General features: G+C 43.1%; 6 protein-coding genes across 6 annotated transcripts in view; 1 reads left to right on the forward strand and 5 right to left on the reverse strand.

The window, feature by feature from the left end:
• Positions 1–4, reverse strand: part of LOC306789049 (C-X-C chemokine receptor type 4-like) — a gene marked incomplete at its 3' end in the record, with an annotated part of 1,452 nt that extends 1,448 nt beyond the window's left edge. The window contains exon 1 of the mRNA XM_079284813.1: positions 1–4. This exon is cut by the window's left edge and continues 20 nt beyond it.
• Positions 5–1,179: 1,175 nt separating this feature from the next.
• LOC306789050 (uncharacterized protein) lies at positions 1,180–4,374 on the reverse strand. The gene is made up of 6 exons (XM_079284814.1): positions 4,294–4,374; positions 3,821–3,901; positions 3,176–3,669; positions 2,711–2,786; positions 2,484–2,606; positions 1,180–2,388 (listed from the first exon to the last, which is right to left on the reverse strand). Exons 3-6 carry the CDS (start codon positions 3,633–3,635, stop codon positions 2,019–2,021), a joined length of 1,029 nt encoding a protein of 342 aa, XP_079140940.1. The 5' UTR covers positions 3,636–3,669; positions 3,821–3,901; positions 4,294–4,374; the 3' UTR covers positions 1,180–2,018.
• Positions 4,375–5,758: 1,384 nt separating this feature from the next.
• On the forward strand, positions 5,759–9,650 carry LOC306789044 (UDP-glucuronosyltransferase 1A1-like; the record flags this gene model as incomplete). The annotated part of the gene is made up of 9 exons (XM_079284805.1): positions 5,759–6,292; positions 7,258–7,321; positions 7,404–7,552; positions 7,964–8,091; positions 8,326–8,419; positions 8,602–8,727; positions 8,831–8,918; positions 9,014–9,233; positions 9,380–9,650. The coding sequence occupies 9 exons, from the start codon at positions 5,759–5,761 to the stop codon at positions 9,648–9,650; spliced, it is 1,674 nt and encodes a 557-aa protein (XP_079140931.1).
• Positions 9,651–9,796: 146 nt separating this feature from the next.
• On the reverse strand, positions 9,797–11,667 carry ndufb3 (NADH:ubiquinone oxidoreductase subunit B3). Its single transcript, XM_079284478.1, has 3 exons — positions 11,602–11,667; positions 10,119–10,247; positions 9,797–10,025 (listed from the first exon to the last, which is right to left on the reverse strand). Exons 2-3 carry the CDS (start codon positions 10,244–10,246, stop codon positions 9,875–9,877), a joined length of 279 nt encoding a protein of 92 aa, XP_079140604.1. The 5' UTR covers position 10,247; positions 11,602–11,667; the 3' UTR covers positions 9,797–9,874.
• Positions 11,668–12,236: 569 nt separating this feature from the next.
• pecr (peroxisomal trans-2-enoyl-CoA reductase) lies at positions 12,237–14,980 on the reverse strand. The gene is made up of 8 exons (XM_079285110.1): positions 14,794–14,980; positions 14,183–14,316; positions 13,899–14,064; positions 13,708–13,789; positions 13,534–13,630; positions 13,330–13,440; positions 12,784–12,895; positions 12,237–12,665 (listed from the first exon to the last, which is right to left on the reverse strand). The coding sequence occupies exons 1-8, from the start codon at positions 14,903–14,905 to the stop codon at positions 12,583–12,585; spliced, it is 897 nt and encodes a 298-aa protein (XP_079141236.1). The 5' UTR covers positions 14,906–14,980; the 3' UTR covers positions 12,237–12,582.
• Positions 14,981–16,922: 1,942 nt separating this feature from the next.
• On the reverse strand, positions 16,923–19,551 carry rpl37a (ribosomal protein L37a). The gene is made up of 4 exons (XM_079285368.1): positions 19,517–19,551; positions 18,607–18,735; positions 18,344–18,426; positions 16,923–17,079 (listed from the first exon to the last, which is right to left on the reverse strand). Exons 1-4 carry the CDS (start codon positions 19,517–19,519, stop codon positions 17,016–17,018), a joined length of 279 nt encoding a protein of 92 aa, XP_079141494.1. The 5' UTR covers positions 19,520–19,551; the 3' UTR covers positions 16,923–17,015.
• Between the last annotated feature and the right edge of the window lie 70 nt (positions 19,552–19,621).

The following is a 19,621-nucleotide window of genomic DNA, read 5'->3' on the forward strand; positions in this document are numbered from 1 at the left end:
AGGCAGCCCCTCTCCTTTCTGAACAGAGTGAAGTTTCTGTCTGGGGATTTATAGCTGCATTCATGCCCCTCCCCTAAACACTCCAACACATCTGTGTTCCTGCTTAAACGTTTTTCCTGTTTTCGAGGTGTCAGGTGTTGATGGTGGTTCTATCACAGGATACCGTGTTGTGTGTGTGTGTGCACTGCTTGAATTGTTTTGGCCCCCGAGACCTCTGGTTCGTGATGATCAGGACCTATTGGCAGTAGGGGAATCAGACAATGTGTGTGTGTGTGTGTGTGTGTGTGTGTGTGTCTCTCAAACCTCAATGCTCTGTTTAAATCGGGACAAGCAGCAGGAGTTTCAGCTCTCACAGAGTGTGGGAATACTTTGCCTCACTGTCTTATGTGATGCATGCAGGCGTGTATGCATCAACATGTATGAGAGGGAGACACAGAGGATTGTGGCATTCTGCAAGTGAATGTGAGCTGATTATCAGCTGTGTTCTGGTAACGCTTGTAAGACTTCCTCTGATCTTTCACTGTCAATGAACCTTGAGTGTGTGTTTGTGCTACTCGCGCGATACCTTTCTGAGAGCAAAACAACAATGTTTCAACACTAATGTCTCTCCTACTATGGAGGCTGGAGTGTGAACCTGGACTTTTAGTGTTGACTGTAATACTTTATACATTTAAAAAAGCTATTTTAAAAGAATGATTTAAGATGCTATAAAAAACTCAAATAAAAATAGAAGAGGGAATTCAATTTGACAATATTTCTATTTCCTCATTCTGTCTTTAGATGAATGAAATACAACACACAATTTTAATGAAATAGCAAAAACTATTTTTTTATATTTAATATAAGGCATCTGATCTCCCGATACATTAATCCCATAAACAGACCCCCCACACACACACACAAAAAACTGACTGTTAACGCCTCCAGACCCAGCTCTGTCCCTTATCTCTTGCTCATTTTCCCCACCCTTCCTCCACATTCACTGGTATCAGCACAAACATCTTGAAAATAACATTGCTGTGTAAAAATACCTACATCTTCCTGGTTTATCCTAGCTTGGTAAACACTGCTTCTTTGAACAGGGTCCTGCACTGACTGTGTTAATTGGGATTGTGCTGCTGAATACTCATCTTGTTTTAAAGCAGCCTTTGAGCTCGCAGGAAACACACAGGTGTACATCGTTATATTACTTAAAGACTGCATTCCATCTAGATGTACCGGGTGCAGCGCCCTAGTTATCAAGCATGCTCGCTCACTGGGAAACTAAATGGTCGTTAAAGTTATTAACATCACCTGTATTGTAACGGTGGCGCCACCATGTGGGCTTCTACCGAAGGTCTCCAACACTGCCCAACCAACCAATCCCTTCATCATGTTTGCAGAACATGGCTACTGTCCACAAATTTCCACCATGAGATATTTATTCATTTAATATTCACGGTAAACAGAGCAGGGATCAACTGTGTCCCAAATTCATACTACTACTAAATATACACAATATGATCGCCGTACTTTATGCAATTATAAGAAAATGTTTAAATCGACGTTCCTTACTGAGAGGAAACTATGCAACTGCGTCGGAAATCAAACTGCATTGTGGCACAACAGCACACACAAAAACATGGTATCCTTAACGTGGTCAGTTCTCTCGTGTAAACCCTGCATTGCATTAGTATGCCGTGAGGGCACAGCGCTATGCAGTTTCTTCGTGCAGTTCTATTAGTGGTGGAAATATAAAATCTGTCTATCCAGCGATCCGGTCAAAAAACTAATTTATTCACAATCGTCCTGTTGAATTAAACTTCAAATAAATAATGTTTAAAAATTCAAGAAAAACAAATAAATAACATGCAAGTAAGTGAAACTGCAGCAGTACTTTGCCAATAAACCCGCGAGTATGCCTCCAGGTAATGCTTATGATGATAGCTGAACAAAAAGCATGAGTAAACGCTACGCCAGAGCTCGAATACTTGACTGAATAATGGAAGTAGCTTAAAAGAAGAGGCGGAGTCCCCTCGCTAGCGTGTTTCTCTGACGATCATGCTGCTGTTGCCACGCAGCTGGGCAAGCAAGTCCCTGAATCCGCCCGTCGTCTTATTCTTCTTTGGTCCTTTCTGCTCGGGCGGAACCTCCCTTGGCTTGGTGGTTTTCATGGTGACCGTGGAGGGAATCAACTCAAGAGTCGGATTCGTGTCCGCGTCATCGTTGACTTCTTGACCCTCAAAACCAGCAGAGCCACTGGGACCGCTGGTCGGGCTACTGCTGACGCGTTGGCCGGGATTGTTGCAGAGGAGACGCTGCTGCTTAGCGACGCGACGACCCTGAGAACCGCCTCTCGTCCTCTTCCTCTCCTTTTTCACCGGCACCCTGACACACCGTCTAAGGTTCCTGAGACAAAAACAGAGCACATTCAAGTCGTTAATTAATGCGAACAGGCTTCCTAGCTTTTCTACGGTAGCGTGTTGCGTGTACAGACGAGTTACCTCTGAAGGAAAGCGTGTGGCCTGGAGCAGGCTGGTGAGTCTCCACCACACTGTGCAGGTCGATTAGCACCATTGTTGACCGCGAGTCTTTTCTTAACCAGCTGTACACGAATCAAAAGCTTCCTGACGAAACAGAGAGGTGCGGTTATAATGAGCTGACAGCATATGGGTCTGCATGTTTACTGGAGTTCCACCTTAAAGCCAGTGACCCACACGAGCGGCCCTACCCTCTCGCATTAGGCAGCCTCCTCGGTCTCCAGCTCTTGATCAGGACCCACTGGTCACACGTCAGGGACTTGGGATCTGAAGAACAAACCAGAGCGAGAGGTTAAACATGTAAAGACTGAGCCGCCGAATGGCGTATGTGTTGCGCTTTCTAGCGATTGTTACCATTACCGCAATGCAGAACCGAACTAAACACATGTACACCTGTGTTATGTGTGCACATACATGGAATTTCACTCCGGTTTACTTTGACTTATACATGAGAACTGGATCTTTGGATAAAGCGTGCCAGAAGGGAGGAAATGGGCTTTTTGTACTTTGTGTGCCCTCACCTCTTTAATACAACTATGTTGCATCAGATCTTATTTACAATACATCTTCTTTTGTGTACTAGTATTTGACGTGGCAATGACCCACAATCATTGTTTGTCTCATGTTGCTGGAACAAGGAATGAGTGAGCACTCACCGTTGTCTAAGAGTTTGCTTTTAATCGGTGCCTTCATCTTTTTGGCCTTCTGGTAGTAGAGAGTCTTACAGGCGGAGCACAAGCCCTGTGGAGGCCTCAGTGTCTTGGAAGAGACACTGTTTTGTCGGACGGAAGGACCAGAGGCTATGCTGCTGGTGACAGAGACACAGTCGTCATCTGAATCGTCGACTCCTTTGTCCGTCACCTCTACAAACCGTACTTCATCCTCCTCTGCGACACGCCTGGCCTGAAGTGTGCCGTTGATGACGTCGATGATGTCCCGGTCCTCCTCCTCCTTGTCTGTATTGACGAGGTTGTCATCAGCTTCGGTCTCCCTCAGTCCTGTCCTCTGCCTCTTACCCCTCCACCTGCGCTGGATAACTTCTTCATTTGGACTGGGACTTCTCTGGGGACTCCTCTTGGAAGCCTTTGGTTGTCTGGAGGAGTGTCTGGGATACATAGGTAGTTTCCACTTCACACAATACTCAAACGACCTGTAACAGAGAACAACAGTGGGTGATAAAGCACCGATCAAGTGTAATACATTGGTGTGTCATCACTAAGCTGCACAGCTTTATCTTATTTCACAATTGAACTGAGGTATCAGGGCTGAAAACGCTTAAGAAAGTTCTCTTGTGGTCTCACCTATAATATTCAATTCTTATGGACGTTGAAAGAATGAATGACTCCAAGCCAACCGCCTCATACTCGCAGTCAGTCGCCGGCCTACAGAGACAACAAACCACTTTAATGGCCGACAAACTAAACAGTGGAAGGGAAAGAAAATACAGAACAATAATGAAAAATTTAAAAAAACTTTGAAATTGTTCCGGCGTTAATGATGGAGAGCCCGCGTCACGACGCCGACTCGAACATGTCGACAATGCAAACAATACTGCTGTTTAGCTATATTTTAGTATCTTAGCTAACGTTAGCTGAGCTAATCATACTGACACCGTAAACAACGCTGAAAGCTACCAGGGACGACATCAGAACTGACACAGCTATGACTTTAACACTTACTGTTTCTCAGATGAGTCACTATTTAAGTGATATGACATGTTCAAACTATTTTACCGGCATCTAACGCTACGACTAGAAAATAGTGAGGCGCTTACTTGTTAACATACTGGGCGCGTGACTTATTGAGCTCGCGGACTTGGTCGATCGATTTGTTGTGCTCGAGGAGGACCTACTTGAAGATGCGCGCGCCGGAAGAGGGAACGGAACTTGTTCTTCTTCGCTGGTGTTTATTGGCTACTGGCAAACCAGCTCAAAGGGGCATTGCTGCCATCTACTTGGCTAGAGCGTGGAGCAGCAGACTTGCGGGAAAATACATGAAAATTAAATACATACACATCCACAAACACATACCGTGTTTGTGTATGTGTGTGTGCGTGTGTGTGTACGCGTGTATGTACGTGTGGGTGTGTGTATGTGTATGTGTTTGTGTGTGCTTCATAACTTGTACTAGTGTGCACTGGGGTCTATCATAATAGCATGAACTGGGGCCCTTCGTAACTACCTTATGCCACTGCTGAGGAGCACATTGACTGTTTTGTTTTGACAAAATAGGACAAACTCGTATAATAATGCAGGACAAAGTTGATGTTATAGCTGACTTAAATTGTGCAAGTGCTCAAAATGACAGTTGTTGGAGGCTAATCCACAGCCTCCATCCACTGCCATGACATGTTGTGACAAACTGGATCAGAAATCTTGAGAAACAGACTTGATTGGCATAGGTGTTGTATACTTCCTGACTTATATAAGTTTCAGGAACTGCATCACGTCTCAGCCGAGCCACTTTTTGTGATGGGGTTATTGTCTTTCCGGAAAAGGGTTTAAACTGTACAGTGGGCTACTTGATATTCTTGTCACTTTTTAATTTTCTGTAAGAACTACTTATGTTAATTAAGATTGTACCAATGTAATTACTATTAATTTCAAACATAGATATATAGATATAAGGCTTTTGAATGAATTTTAAAGGACATTCACGTTTACTGCCAGAAGTGGAGACCAATGGGCGTATTGCAGTACAAACACTGTCAGGGAAAACACAAAGAGATCAAAGAGATCAAAACTTCAGCAACACTTGCAGTATAAAGAACAACTTTATTGTCCAATCGTGTTCATCCTTGACCTGTAGCCACATGACCATATACCCAGCCCATCTGTGTGTGTGTACCTGAAATCCTACTCTTCATCAAAACACTGCCATTTCCCCCACTGAACTTTTCCCCAGTCCTCCAGGCGCAGTGTCGGTTGTGATTGCATGCTTTCTTCTATGTATACGGGTAGCTATAAATTCCATCACACAGTAACAAAATCACTGAAAGTCGCATATCAGTTACCTCCAACTGCCAGCTCTTGAGGACTGTAATTGTCGCTCTTGTACCTTGGACACACACGACTCTGCTAATTCACAGTGGGATTTCAGCAACCCAGAAAAAGGATCCTGAAGGGCGGGAGAAGTTCACACAAGCATTCAAAGCACGGGGGAAGGGCCGTTTACTACATTGCCTCACATTTACCTCTGTGTTGCTGTCAGTGAGTTGCAGACACAGAGGAAAGAGAACAATGTGGAAAGCAGCAGTGTCTGTGCTCCTGCTGCTAAACATGGATATGCAGGTGAGCGGTGCTGTAGATAAGACGGGGGGGTCCGTGGCAGAAAACCCCAGGCCGGAGAAGAATGTGAATGCAGGAGATGCTGAAGCCGCCAACACAATTCCTGCAAGTGACACTGCTTCTGCAGGTTTCCTGGGTAACTTGCTGGTGGTTCCCATGGATGGGAGTCACTGGGTGGGTGTAAAGGCAATTGCCCAAGAAATGGGTCGCCGTGGACACAGAGTCACCGTGGTGATTCCAGAGATCAGCATACGGATGGGTCCAGGGAAACACTATGACACTGTGACCTTTCCTGTTCCTTATGACAAGGATTATATTGATTATGTCACGTCCTCACACCTGGACACGATAAAAAAATCTGCACAGTCTTTCACGGAGAAGATAAGGACAAAATACACACAACTGGAGAGAATTACAGGTTTCATCCACACCACGGCAGAGAGCCTACTGTTCAATGACAGTCTGGTCTCACATCTGGCACAGCAGGTGAGTGCAAATACAGAGGAGTACATGACATCAGGAGGTAAAATCTTATAAGAAATGAAATACAATAACCTCACTTAATGCGGCATTTGTGAGGCTTTTGTTTAGACTGTCTACTTCTCTTTAACTACCTTTGGGTCTGTTACTGTGTTGGATATAAAGTGTTAGTGTCATTATGTACAACATCTGTAACTAATAAAGTTGGGACAGTGGTAGAAGAAGTATTGACATTCTTTACCTATGTGAAAGTAAAAATACAGAAAAACAGAAAACTATTTATACTATTTAAATTATTTAAAGAGTCAAAAGAAAGAAACATGTCCCCTGTTACTGACATATTATATATATATATATATATATATATATATATATATATCATGATTAGACTGGTAATACTGATGCATCCATGTTTAATAAGCATGTACTGTTCTAGCTGGTTGAGCTTAACTCATTTACTTACAGTTAGGTATTATATTCCACTGGTTCCAAAACTAGGGGTCAGGACCTTTGTAAAGGGCCACAAGATAAATCTGAGGGGTCATGTGATGATTAATGGAGGAGGAAATGTACATTTTGGGGACATTATACCCTCATGGCCCTCAAACAGTTATTTGAATGAAACCAAAATATGTTTATGGGGAAAATGACACAAACCATTTACATCTGAAACATGACAAGGAGCCGCAACTAGACGCTACTTTTTAAATTGGTCACAGCCAAAAAGGTTACAAAGTACTGGTTTAGTACATTCTAAATGTACCATACTGTAAAATCTTAATCTGCAGCTTAACGATAGCTGTCAGATGAATATTACTCTGTAGAGGTCAAGTAAAGCAAAAAAAGCTGTGTCATCAGCATGACTCCACTGTTCTGTAGAGAAGTGTATGGCGTAGAAGCAAATGTGCTTTGTTAGTGCACACTGTTAAAGATTCACTCCTTTCTCCTGTGTTTCCTTTGCATTGTTTCAGAACTTTGATGCCGTCCTTACAGACCCCATGGTTCCCACAGGCTCATTACTAGCTCGGAAATTAGGTGAGTTCTGCCACACTAGGATTGCTTGTGCTCTTACATGTCTGCACATTTTCTCACCGGTCACATATAAAATGGTTTTCAGGTCTCCCCACTGTAAATTTGCTGCGGGGAATTCCATGTTCCTTGGATATGAAGTCTGCAGGCTGCCCCTCCCCGCCTTCATATGTGCCCCGCTTCTTCACCAGATACACAGATAAAATGAGCTTCAAGGAGAGAGCTGTCAACTCTTTGGTGAGCAATTACTGTCGGATGTGCACGGACAGGTGCATGCGTGAAGTTTGGCCATGTTGTGAAATGAACTCTTCTCTGGTTTATTAGGCAAAACACAGATAGATTCTGTGCAGACCAAACTACTTTGTATTCCTAATTTATTTCTCGATTTGTCACATAATTCTGCAGAAATATTCTGGTGTTTTCAAAACGTTTGCAGTGGAACGCCTTTCCTCAAGTAACATATCACTATCAATCCCCCCATCGCAGTATGGCAATAAAGAAAAAAAAAACTTTGGGTCCATCTCCCAATACTTTACAGTACATTTAAAGTAATTTAGCTCAAGATGACACAGTTAAACTTGGACTGCATGACCACATAAACATACTTTGTACATTTGTTGATTGCTGTGTGATGCCTGTGACCTACAGGTGGCTTTACTGGAGCCGCTGCTATGCCGACTGATGTACTGGTACTTCGATGAAGTAGCCTATCGGTTCCTGGGGGAGGAGGTTGGTGTAGCTGAAGTGCTGTCAGACTCTGCTATCTGGCTGCTGAGGTAACATGTACAAAGGTTATATATTGACATTTGGGTGAAGAATACACACTGACGTAGATTGATCTCTGTAGAAGTACTCACACACGCATATACTCATACCCTAATAAACAAGGGAGGAATATAGTGCAAAGTACTGTTACTGTCGTTTCATGCCACTAAACCACACTGAAAAAAAACACATCTTACATTGAGTCCCACATGCAGACAAATATTGGGATACTGTGTTTTAAACAGGATGGACTTCACACTGGAGTACCCACGCCCGCTCATGCCTAATGTGATACTAGTTGGCGGAATCAACTGCAACGTGAGAAATCCTCTGCCTGAGGTAAGGTCCGTGTGTTTTTGATTGCAAATCAGTTAGTTTTTTTATTCCACATTTGAATTTTCTTTATTTCCTCTGCACTTTATTAATGACATATATTAATGCAGGGAGACACAGAGATACTAGATAGAGAAAGAGAGAGCAATGCCCGACCCTGGTGTGTGTGTGTGTGTGTGTGTGTGCAGGATTTGGAGTCCTGGGTGTCGGGAGAACATGGGTTTGTAGTGTTCACTCTGGGCACCATGGTGTCAGATCTGCCAGAAGAGACAACCTCCACCTTCCTAGAAGCCTTCAGACAGATTCCACAGAAGGTACAGGAATATATATGAACATAAAAAAAAGAAATCTATTTTTTAATTGTACATCAATACAATAATCAAAACGCAACAAATGACACATAGCGTCTTTTGAAAGGTAATATGGAGGTACACTGGGAAGGTTCCTGACAGTGTCCCAGAGAATGTGAAGTTGATGAACTGGGTGCCTCAGAATGACCTGCTAGGTCTGTAAATCCACTGCAACACATCCTGAAATGACTCGATGAGGCGACACACACACACACCGTAGCATCTGACATGTTTGTGTGTTGTGTGTTAGCACATTCTGGAGCCAGGGCCTTCATCACTCACGCCGGCTCACACGGTCTCTTTGAGGGGCTGTGTCATGCTGTTCCCTTGCTGATGGTGCCAATTGGGGGCGACCAGCCTGACAACGCGGAGAGGTTGGCGAGCAGAGAAGCCGGAGTGGTGTTGGATATTACTTCCATCACCACAGAAAGCATTCTTCAGGGACTGAATGCGGTCATCAATGACACCAGGTGAGGGAGTCTTATCTCATTAAAAAACAAGTTCCTTAAATCTTTGTGCGGAGGACAAGTATACAAGATTCGGAATCTGCTTTTCGGACTACTTCACTTCAAATATTGTCTTCTCAAACTCTTGCCATCAATCTGTTTGTATCCAGGTACAAAGAGAACATGCAGAAGCTGTCGGCTCTCCATAAAGACCGGCCAGTTGACCCACTTGACCTTTCAGTGTACTGGACAGAATATGTGATGCGGCACAAAGGCGCAAAACATCTCAAATCTGCCGTCCATGACCTCCACTGGCTGCAGTACTTCTGCCTGGATGTAATAGCACTACTGGCTACTGTAGTGCTGGTTTTTGTAATACTGTCAGTAAAATGCTTGAAATTAGTCTTTAGGAAACTGAGCAGGAAGAGGAAGCAGGAGTGACCCGGTGCTACATTTGAACCTTCATCTCAGCAATAACACTGATGTCAAGTGAGATTAAAAACCCGTCGTTGAAATATGAATGCAAAGTTAAGGCGGTTGTGGTTTAAAGATGCGACAGGGTGTACGAAGAATAAGGGAAACCATGGGGTGATCACAAAAACATTTAATAAACAGAAAATACTATTAGACTCCAGACTCTGGGGCTTGAGGGACAATGAGGAGCATTAGTGGCCGCCCTTCTTGGGTGGGAACAGGGCGTACTCGACAGCCAGAGCCACAGTAAAGGCTACAAAGCCCCACTTGAATCCTCTCAGCAGCACATCAGACAGAGTCACAGCGCGAGCGAAGCCGCCCGAGTATCTCCAAGCCTCGTTGCTGCAGAGGGACAAGATAGAAAGATAAGGAGCAGGGTGAGGAATGAGAATGACTTAAACATCAATGATATCTCATGTAGGTAGAGATACTGACCGCGCCCACGGATCCTTGAGGCCCCTGGCTGCCAGTCTCTGCTTTGTGAACTCCAGTGGTGTTCCCTCCACCTTCCACTGCCGCCAGTCCGGCATGGACATCTTGTTGTGGCCGTGGTCACCTCCCATGCTGAAAACAGATTCAGATATACGATTATACACAACAACCTTCCTCTTATTGTAATTGTTGTTTCAAATTTGAGAAACCTACAGCTGTGTGTCAAACAAATAAATGAGACTCAATTTTCCTCATGGTTAGAGTAAAGTGAAAATATTATTATACATATTATGTCCATATTGCACAAAGTCTCTTCAATCCAGGAGGAAACATATTTGCCTCCGCTGTACAAGTGATAACTGCTTACTCTTTGGTTTCTATTTTTGTTTGAGTGTAGAAATGAACATGTAACTTGCTTCAGATTTCTTTTCGTGTAAAGGGTTGTGGACATGTCATCAGAATCTTGTTTCGGTGATCAAAGTGCCAAGTGTTCATTTTGGCCAAAGCTGCACCTTATTTCTGCTATGCAAATGTTATCATCTGTGCAAACAGATGCTCAGACATAAAATTGTAAGAATAAATATGCTGAAATACATTGTGTTTATTGTATAAGCAGATACATGAAAACCTATGTCTCTGCTGACACAGTGAGGTGGAGGTATTTAGTTCCTGTCCTTATGGAAGTTAATGTACATGGCTGCTGTATATTGTAACATCTCCGTCCACTTTAAAATGTCTAAACACATATTCCTGGTATTTTTGGTTTTTCAGGACGCATAACTATTTACAAGTTGGCCCTAAATCTTAGTTCCTACAGTAAAATAAATCAAAGTATTCTACAACACAACACCTAATTTGAACCACTAACGTGACATCATCTCTGGGCAGCAAATTGCTCCAAAACTGCTCAGGATGGTACATGACGATTATAATCGTATACGTTTTAAGCTGATCACTTTAAGCAGATATATATTTTTACCTTTGTATTTGTTTTATTATTTGTTGAAACCATGGATACAAACCACCGGTTAATCAAACCCTGCCACAATTAGCCACATTGAGACACTTTTGTTACATGTTACTTTTTATAATAAATACCTAAAGAAGCAACTCGTCGCTGTCCTACTGACATTAAACCTGCTCACAGGTGTTACAAGTCATTAAATATGCCTTAACCTTAACGAACCTAAGTTACATAACGTTACCTGAAATAAAGGATCCCTTCGTACAAAATGAATCGAAATATTGATAAAGTCAAAGTGTAGTCGAACCGCTGTGGAGCGACGGTAGACAGCGTTTCCTCAGCTAATTACGATAGCTAACTTAGCTAAGCTAGCTCACTGGACAGATACAACTGCAGCATTTGTTCTAAGACGCATTATCTACAACTTCATTATGTGTTAAGATAGTTTTGTCACCCACCGGGAAAGAGCAACAAAAGACTCGACACCAATATAAAATTGTATCTAAAAGAAAAACACTGTACCTGAGTGGTTTGTTGTGACCTCTGTTGTTGGACTAAATGTTTGCGACAGTTAACTTTGTCTTACGGTAACACTACGGCACAGCATTTGGGACAAAACACCAGCGCGTCTATTTAAAGGACAAAGGCGTTTTGTGCAAACTTAGTCTATGGTGCAAACCATTATATGAGCAGTGCAGCACTTTTAGGCATTGAGTACAACTATGCGTTTATTTATTGTTGAAATATCCGTTTGGGCATTTGTGAATTGTAAAGGCAGTAGTTATTTCAGCATTACAACATAAAATACAACATAACTCTGCAGAGCACACAATTCTAATGAATCTGTTTGTTTACTCTACATATTCATTGCTGTTCAGGGGTCACTAAAGGCCAACCTAATATGAATACTTAAACTATCGTCCTGACACATTTAATGACAACAATACTTAGGTTGTCTTTTATACTCCAAAGATTTTAAATTTCAAAACTTTACTAATGTTACTATTTGCTATTGCTTTCCAATTTCGTCACTGTAGCAGCCTAGTCCAAGGTGCAGGTTAAAAATTAAAGGTGATCTTGTTTTCGACATTGTCGCTCCCGACTTTGAAACAGCCTCAGACACTAAATCAGTGCAAATTACTACAACAAAATTGCCTTTTTCCTTTATTGTTGCTCTTTTTATGGTAATTTGTTCTGTTAGACACATGTTAATTTACATAACTTACAAATGCATTGGAAAAAAATATTCTCCATCCATTTCAACAGTTGTTCAACAGACACAACTCATTATTCAAGAAATCAGACACTCCTGTTGCTAATAATTACATACAATTATGTACATGACCTGCAATAATAAATCACACAGTCTTATAAACAGGCCGCTGTGGTGTCTTGTGTGCCTCCAGAGCTCAATGTCCATGATGCTTGCTGGCCAAGTGTGACACAAGTGTGTGTGTGTGTGTGTGTCTATGCTCTGGGCTCAGAATATGTCATAAAAGTGAATTAGAGTTTGCTTTTTGGGTTGAGCAGGTCCTTCAGAGCATCGAGGTTCTCCCCCTCTGGAGCCTCCGGCCATGCGCTGTGGTCTGGAGAAGAACGCACAAAACACTTATTATTTCGTATCCTACGTAGTATGCTGTATAGTGTATATACAGTATATACCGTAAAGACAGAAGTGTGGATGCTTTAGCGAGATAAACGTACTGGGGATCTCCCACACGGAGTGGTACAGACTCTGTCCTGCATCAACCCTCAGGGTGGCTCCGGAGACGTAGGAGGCAGCAGGAGAGAGCAGGAAACACACTGCTGATGAGATCTGAACAGCAAAGCACAATTTTAGAAGAAATCACTGCAGTCGTTGACACTGCAACAAAGCCAGACACAGAGCACACACTCTGCATCTATTGCTCTCAATGAACAGATGTGAACCATTAGTATTTTCTATTTAAAGAGCCCACCATCTCACTGTGTTACGGGCCCTGATTTCCAAAAACACGACCGTTTCTTTATCACTCATGGTTCGATACATGACTTGTCTAAAGGTAACACTAATATGTAATTGTCATGTCATATGTCTCACAGGATGTTTTCTGAAATACCGAGAGTAACAGTTCAGTTTGACTTCCCGTTTTTTCCCATGATTTTTCTGAAATAAACAGATAATTGAAGATGCTACTATGGTGTATTTAGTGTCGTATATCTGCGTGTCATGATCGCCTTTCCTCAGTGTGTCACTTCATAGTTTCACACCTCCTCTGGTACTCCCAGTCTCTTCGCGGGGCTAAATGGAACAGACATCTTGAAAAGATTTGGTCCAAGCTCCTTGTAGTTCTCCATCGCAGTCTTGGAAAAGATCGTGCCCTGCAACCAGACAAATGCACAGATTTGACATGACTGCATAATTAAAAAGACCTTCTCACACTTGCACTGCGTTAACTCGTGACCTGTACTCACGGGTGCAACAGCGTTCACTCTGACCCCTGCGGCCGCCCACTCGATGGCCAGACTCTTCGTTAAGTTGTCCACCGCTGCCCTCGCTGCCCCTGTGTGGCTGTCGGGGAGAGGAGACATTGAGTGTGCCAGTTGTATATCTTGGTGTGTGTGAACTTGGTGGGCGGCGCTGCTTACGCCATGCCTGGGAAGCCCTTCCACATGTCAGCGATGATGTTGACGATCACACCTCCGTGCCGTTTCATCCACGCGGTGTAGACTGTGTGGACAGAGCAGCAGCACAGTCACACGGAGAGCTTAAACGAAAACACAGACACACACACACACACACACACACAGTGAGCCAGCGTTAGCCGTCTGTTTCTTACCCTCCTGGCAGCAGTGGAAGGTTCCGGTCAGGTTGGTGTCTATCACGGCTTTCCAGCCTTTGGAGGACATGTGTTCCGCTGGGCTGCTGAACTGACCTCCTCCATTGTTCACCAGAAAGTCTATCCTGCCATACCGCTTCAGCACCGATGACACAAGCTCCTTCACCTGCGACAGGGGGGGATCAAAACCAGGCAATCAGGAGCTGACAACATCAACATGGAGCAGTTCCAGAGGCCGAAGGTGTGCGCAGGCCTCTTATACACAGTCTATGGAGCAGGCCCACCTCGTCCTCGTTTCGGATGTTACATGGTAGAGGAGTGACACTCGCCGGGCTGGAGGCAGGGATGTTTTGTCTCATCTCCTGAGCAGCCGCCTCCAACCTCTCCGCCTTTCTACTGGAGATCACCACCTTGCAACCTGGAGACAAAACAGTTAGCCATTTGGTTATGTGATGTGATTATTTGGAATGAGGTCAACGCAAGTCAGAGTCACAGAATACTTGGTCGTGTGTGATTCTTTTTTAAATATATGGTGTGCCACTGAATGTCATTGTGAGGAAACCTTTCTCACCATTGACACTTTATTTATTGCCGTGTGAAGGCCAACACATGAACGGTATTATTCGGTATTTATTCAGCCATGACAAACTTGACCAGCTCTGTGTCCCAAAATATTTCTGCTTTATTGACATATACTGTAAACCTTAATTTTTTTAAAGCTGTTACCAAATATCGTGCCTCCACAGTGTTCACACAGTTTCAAAGCCGTGGCTGGTCTGACAGTCAGCCATGTCTTCCTTTATCTGTGTCGAAGTTCACCGAGCTGGCTCTTGTTGTCATTAAGCTGCTGTTCTCTTCAAATATGTCTCGTGAGCCTGAACACCGCGTCACTCACCCAGCTCCAGCAGCTCTGCAGAGATGGCTTTACCGATACCGGTCCCGCCACCCGTTACTATTGCAACTTTCTGGTTGAACAGCCCCGGTCTGAAAACACTGGACACCGCCATACTTGTTTCTTAGCTCTACTGAGGAAACGCACCGAGGGAAAAGGGCGACACCATGCCCCCTGCTGGACGGTTCACGGAAGTAGATATCTCTGGTGTTTCAATGCTGCCATCTTCAGGAATGGAGGAATTGGTCAAATGTCAATCAGTCATTTATTTCGACAATCATTTTGAAATTATATATGTTCTAATTCAAATGGCTTCCAAGTTGTTTTTTATTCAATCTATTTAAATTCAATTTTGTATTGGTTGTATGTATGAGGATCTGCGAAGAGGATGTGAGTCGGCTCTTTCACAGACAGAAGATCAGGAAGGCACCAGGCCCAGACGGTGTGTCCCCCTCCTGCCTGAAAGTCTGTGCTGACCAGCTGGCCCCCATCTTCACAAAGATCTTCAACCGATCACTGGAGCCGTGTGAAGTCCCCTCCTGCTTCAAACCCTCCACGATCATCCCGGTCCCCAAGAAATCCTCCATCACAGGATTAAATGACTACAGGCCCGTCGCACGTCTGTGGTCATGAAAGCCTTTGAAAGACTGGTGTTGACCCACCTGAAGAACATCACAGGACCCCTGCTGGACCCCCTGTAGTTTGCCTACCGTGCAAACAGGTCGGTGGATGATGCAGTCAACATGGGACTGCATTACATGCTGCAACACCTCCCCAGGGTCATATGCAAGGGTTCTGTTTGTGGACTTCAGCTCCGCGTTCAACACCATCATCCCGGAGATACTCCAACCCAAACTCTCCCAGCTCACTGTGCCAGCCTCCACCTGTCAGTGGATCACTAACTTCCTGACTGACAGGACGCAGCAGGTGAGGCTGCTCCGAGAATTTTATTTTAAATATGAGCTTTAAAATGTAGCATTCTGGTGTACTTTGAGAAGAAAATTAAGTGATGACATTTACTTTCAGCAAAAAACTAATTTATTATTCAGTTATTAATCACTATTTCAGCTCTATTATTAACCTTTTAGACAAAATCCATTGAGACAGAGGTCTCATTTTCAAACGTTTTGGTCAAATAAAAACAAAGATAGCAAGAGTAGCGAGAACCATCGCCTGTACAAATAAAGTGATTCGTTTTCATTGAACCCTGTTACTGTATGTCTTCATATTAACTTCCACTGTTACTGTAAAGCTTCTAGAATTGTGGCCTATCTTCTATTTGCAATTAATATGCATTCAATCCAGTTCAATTATTTAAATGAAAATGATAATCTACTCTGGCTGAGGTAGTTTATCAAGAAGAAAATAATAGCTGTGATCTACACACCTCTGCATTAGCAACCCGCTGAAATGAAGGTACAGGCACCTTAACCCTCTCATTACTTCAGGGTTCTTGGGAGCAACGTGGGACTGTTAGTCCACTGGCTATGGTCATCACAGTGAACAGTGTGATGAGAGGGCACGTGAGCCCTGGTTGCTGGAGTTAATCTCCTTGGAGCTGAGGCTGAATTTAGCATGCCCTGAATATCAATGTATTTAAAACACTGTGACAGCAGGAAGCTGTACTCTCATCTGTTTAGACCTCCACCTTTATCCAGGCCCAGGTCCACTCACAGCTCAGCCCTGCGTCAAGCTGCGCTACACAGTCTCCTCTCCCTGAAGCTTTCACCTCATCAGTATCTGGGCCTCATGTTTCATGGTCATGAAAGTTATTCTGACCACGAAACCCAGCAAGTCTGAACAGTAACGTAAACGTTAACGGAGGGAAAGACGCTGTACACACCTGAACGCGGATTGGCCAAGACTCAACACGTCAAAGATGTTCTATTGCGAAGATCACGAAATCACCTTTTCTCCTCGTCTCACTCCAATCTGAGAAAGGCTGGCTGGCTCGTCAGTTGCCAGAGGCCAATATTATTTTTTTTTAAACACTGGTTGTACCGCTTTTTGATGGTGCAACTTTATTGGCACCCTGAACTTTCTCACTCATGCAGGTTTGGGAAAGCATCTTCTTGGACTTAGCGCACAAGTTTTGATTTCCCTGTTACATTATAAAAGACAAAGACAAAGAATTCCGCTCCAGACAGATTTATTTGTCGATGTTGAGGCCAAGTCCAGGTCGGTTAAATTATCGAACGTCCCAAATTCACCAGTGAGTCACTGGTTTACTGGTCCTTCAACTCCTTCAGCCTCCTGATCGCAGACTTGACTGTGACAGCGGAGGTTGTGCTGAAAAAGACAAACAAAAATATTACTTTGTGAATTCATATTGATATTCCTAAAAGTCCACAGTCAGATTCCCATCCCTTGTTTTTTCAAGTTAGTCTTTCCTTTATTTAGAAAACATAAAACTGAAGAAAGACTGTGGTGTTGCTCATCTTAAGCAAACAGATTCACTATTATTCATGCAGGTGCTGTTTGGCAATTGACCATTTGCATGACAATAAAATAAAGCGATGTGTACTTGTGGTAAAAGTTTAATTTTGAAATGTGGTATTGTTTTATCAAATCTTAAACTCTTTAATCTATTGACATTTAGTCAAGGGCATGCCAATAATAATTCTACTCATGCCCTCTTCGTGCTGCCTTAAATTCAAGGATTCAATGAACAGTATTCAATATTAATAAAAAAAGCTGTCCAGATAACCTCTAAAATACATCCGCAAGAAGCTGCCATACTTCATTTGAGAGCACTTAAAGTTGCTTTGTGGTTCACTGATAGCATTCAATGTAATGTTGATTTCAGACGTTTTGTGAGAGGTTGGCACAGCCATCCAATACTTTTTTTAATGCTGTCTGTCAAGGACATGACTTTTACTTCAATTAAGATTTCCATTGGCTTATTCATGAATCTCTTTGTTGACATGTCAAAATGAATCCTCCATACATCTAATTGGACTAATGTCTCCTAGACTGTCATCAACTAAGATCCAATGTATAATTGAAGAATGAGTCAGCTGCTCTGGGGAAAAAAAAATGTTCTAACAAAATGTGAGGGGAGAAATATAGTATGTAGCTGCTGGATCATGATTCATATTTCACAAAACAGGGAAGTTATTATGCTGGTAACGTTCACTGAATGAGACAATCTGAGTGGGTGAGTAAATGGTTTTATATGTATGCTAAATCTCAAAGAGTTTACAAGCTACAGTCTAGCTGTGAGAGATTGATATTTTGGTGTGATGAACGGTGCTGTGATTGAGCAGTGCCCTTCCAATGCCAAATCACAGCATCGTTATGGGGATCAATCAATACTGACCAACGGCTCTGCAAACAGATGTATTATATACTGTTTCCATAACAGCTTGCTATGAACAGGTAGCCTATTTATTGCACAAACTGGCTAATCACTGACAGATATAATATTTATAGATGACGGATAAGTATTGGAGCTTTGCATAATATTGACACATTAAGTTACATCCAGTCTTCTAGGTGAACAACAACTGTTTAGCTGGATGGTAGAATTGCAGCAAAGCAAAAAGAAGCCTACTTGTAAGTCCAGGCGCCTCCAGCCACCGTCTTCCTGCAGGACCCACAGTGCCAGATACCAACGGCCCTCCTCTTCATCTTGGTCTGTCAATGCAAATTTAACACAATAATAAGTTACAAAACAACATCTTGTAATTTTGCTGATAAAACATGCAAACATATGGGTATAAAAACCTGTGCCATTCGTTTTAAGCATTGTACCTTCACACCAATAGGCACACTGCTTTCTGAATAAGGTCGTGAACGAGTCAGGGTTGCACTTACCTTGCCACAGAAAGAGCAGGTGTATTTAGCGTGCTGGGAGATTTCAATCTTCTTCACCATCTTCCTCAGCGACGCGCCATAACGCGTGCCATATTTACCAACGATCCCCACCTTCTTGGTACGCTTGGCCTGTGAACATAAAACACACAATAAGCTTTAAAAAAATCGGACTTTATTGGAGGCGAACATGCAGTTAACGCTTCTGATAAACGTGTTTATAACAACCGACACATTTGCCACTAAATTGAACTAAAGTATAGTTCAGTTACTAGTGATAAACTGAGCATATTCTAACCCCGTACACAGAGCCGGTCAGGTTTTGAGGACAATATGTTGAAAACCGAACGTATTGGGGAACACATGTCACTGCAAGTATTAAACACACGTTTAACTCCACTTAACTATAAAATCAATGGAACCAGGTTGAATGAGATTGTGTCACCAGTGGTGTAACCGGCTTTAACCAGCTAACGTTAGCATCCATTAGCTTCCTCTGACCAAGCGCGCCACTGAATGTTAGCTAACTTTACACCAATTCAACACTGGTCCAGGTTTGGAGACGACAAACTATAGTGCGACATTAAGCAAGTCATTTTGTTTTACTGTAAAACCGCAGGTCTTCTACACATGCACGGAATATAGAATTTAGCGGCCGACAGCAAGCTAATATGACTAGCCGCCTAGTACCCGGACTCAGTGAGCAATTTGTAGCAATGGTGTCAGCCATTTCTGCCTCACTGGGACATGAAAACATCGTTTTATCCGTTGGAATAATCCCCAAACAGACACAAATAATGGTCGCCTCTGATCAACAAAGACATCACAGAGCCCCACAATGTGTGATGATATCATTTAGACCACAGGAATTGTTAGATTGAGACGGATTTCAAAGGGGACATTCTGGGCTCACCATGGTTTCAGTGGAGACGTAGGTCCAAAGAGGGATTGCTCAGCGCGCATGCGCGATTTACCCTGTCGATTACGCTGCATTGTGGGACTTTGAGTTTTGACTGCT

The sequence above is a fragment of the Melanostigma gelatinosum genome (assembly GCF_949748355.1).
Source record: "Melanostigma gelatinosum genome assembly, chromosome: 15".
NCBI classification, from domain to species: domain Eukaryota; kingdom Metazoa; phylum Chordata; class Actinopteri; order Perciformes; family Zoarcidae; genus Melanostigma; species Melanostigma gelatinosum.

What these genes read in the sequence shown, in the direction of transcription:
- LOC306789050 (XM_079284814.1), bottom strand. Translation starts at nt 3,635, where the DNA reads ATGTATCCCAGACACTCCTCCAGACAACCAAAGGCTTCCAAGAGGAGT. An exon ending in AAGCAAACTCTTAGACAACG is followed by an intron (nt 2,787 to 3,175) that starts GTGAGTGCTCAC and finishes TTTGTTCTTCAG; the next exon opens with ATCCCAAGTCCCTGACGTGT. An exon ending in CCACACGCTTTCCTTCAGAG is followed by an intron (nt 2,389 to 2,483) that starts GTAACTCGTCTG and finishes TTTTTGTCTCAG; the next exon opens with GAACCTTAGACGGTGTGTCA.
- ndufb3 (XM_079284478.1), bottom strand. Translation starts at nt 10,246, where the DNA reads ATGGGAGGTGACCACGGCCACAACAAGATGTCCATGCCGGACTGGCGG. An exon ending in CTCAAGGATCCGTGGGCGCG is followed by an intron (nt 10,026 to 10,118) that starts GTCAGTATCTCT and finishes GTCCCTCTGCAG; the next exon opens with CAACGAGGCTTGGAGATACT.
- pecr (XM_079285110.1), bottom strand. Translation starts at nt 14,905, where the DNA reads ATGGCGGTGTCCAGTGTTTTCAGACCGGGGCTGTTCAACCAGAAAGTT. An exon ending in TGCAGAGCTGCTGGAGCTGG is followed by an intron (nt 14,317 to 14,793) that starts GTGAGTGACGCG and finishes TTTTGTCTCCAG; the next exon opens with GTTGCAAGGTGGTGATCTCC. An exon ending in GAGTGAACGCTGTTGCACCC is followed by an intron (nt 13,441 to 13,533) that starts GTGAGTACAGGT and finishes GTCTGGTTGCAG; the next exon opens with GGCACGATCTTTTCCAAGAC.
- rpl37a (XM_079285368.1), bottom strand. An exon ending in CCTGCTCTTTCTGTGGCAAG is followed by an intron (nt 18,427 to 18,606) that starts GTAAGTGCAACC and finishes TTGCATTGACAG; the next exon opens with ACCAAGATGAAGAGGAGGGC. An exon ending in GGAGGCGCCTGGACTTACAA is followed by an intron (nt 17,080 to 18,343) that starts GTAGGCTTCTTT and finishes TGTCTTTTTCAG; the next exon opens with CACAACCTCCGCTGTCACAG.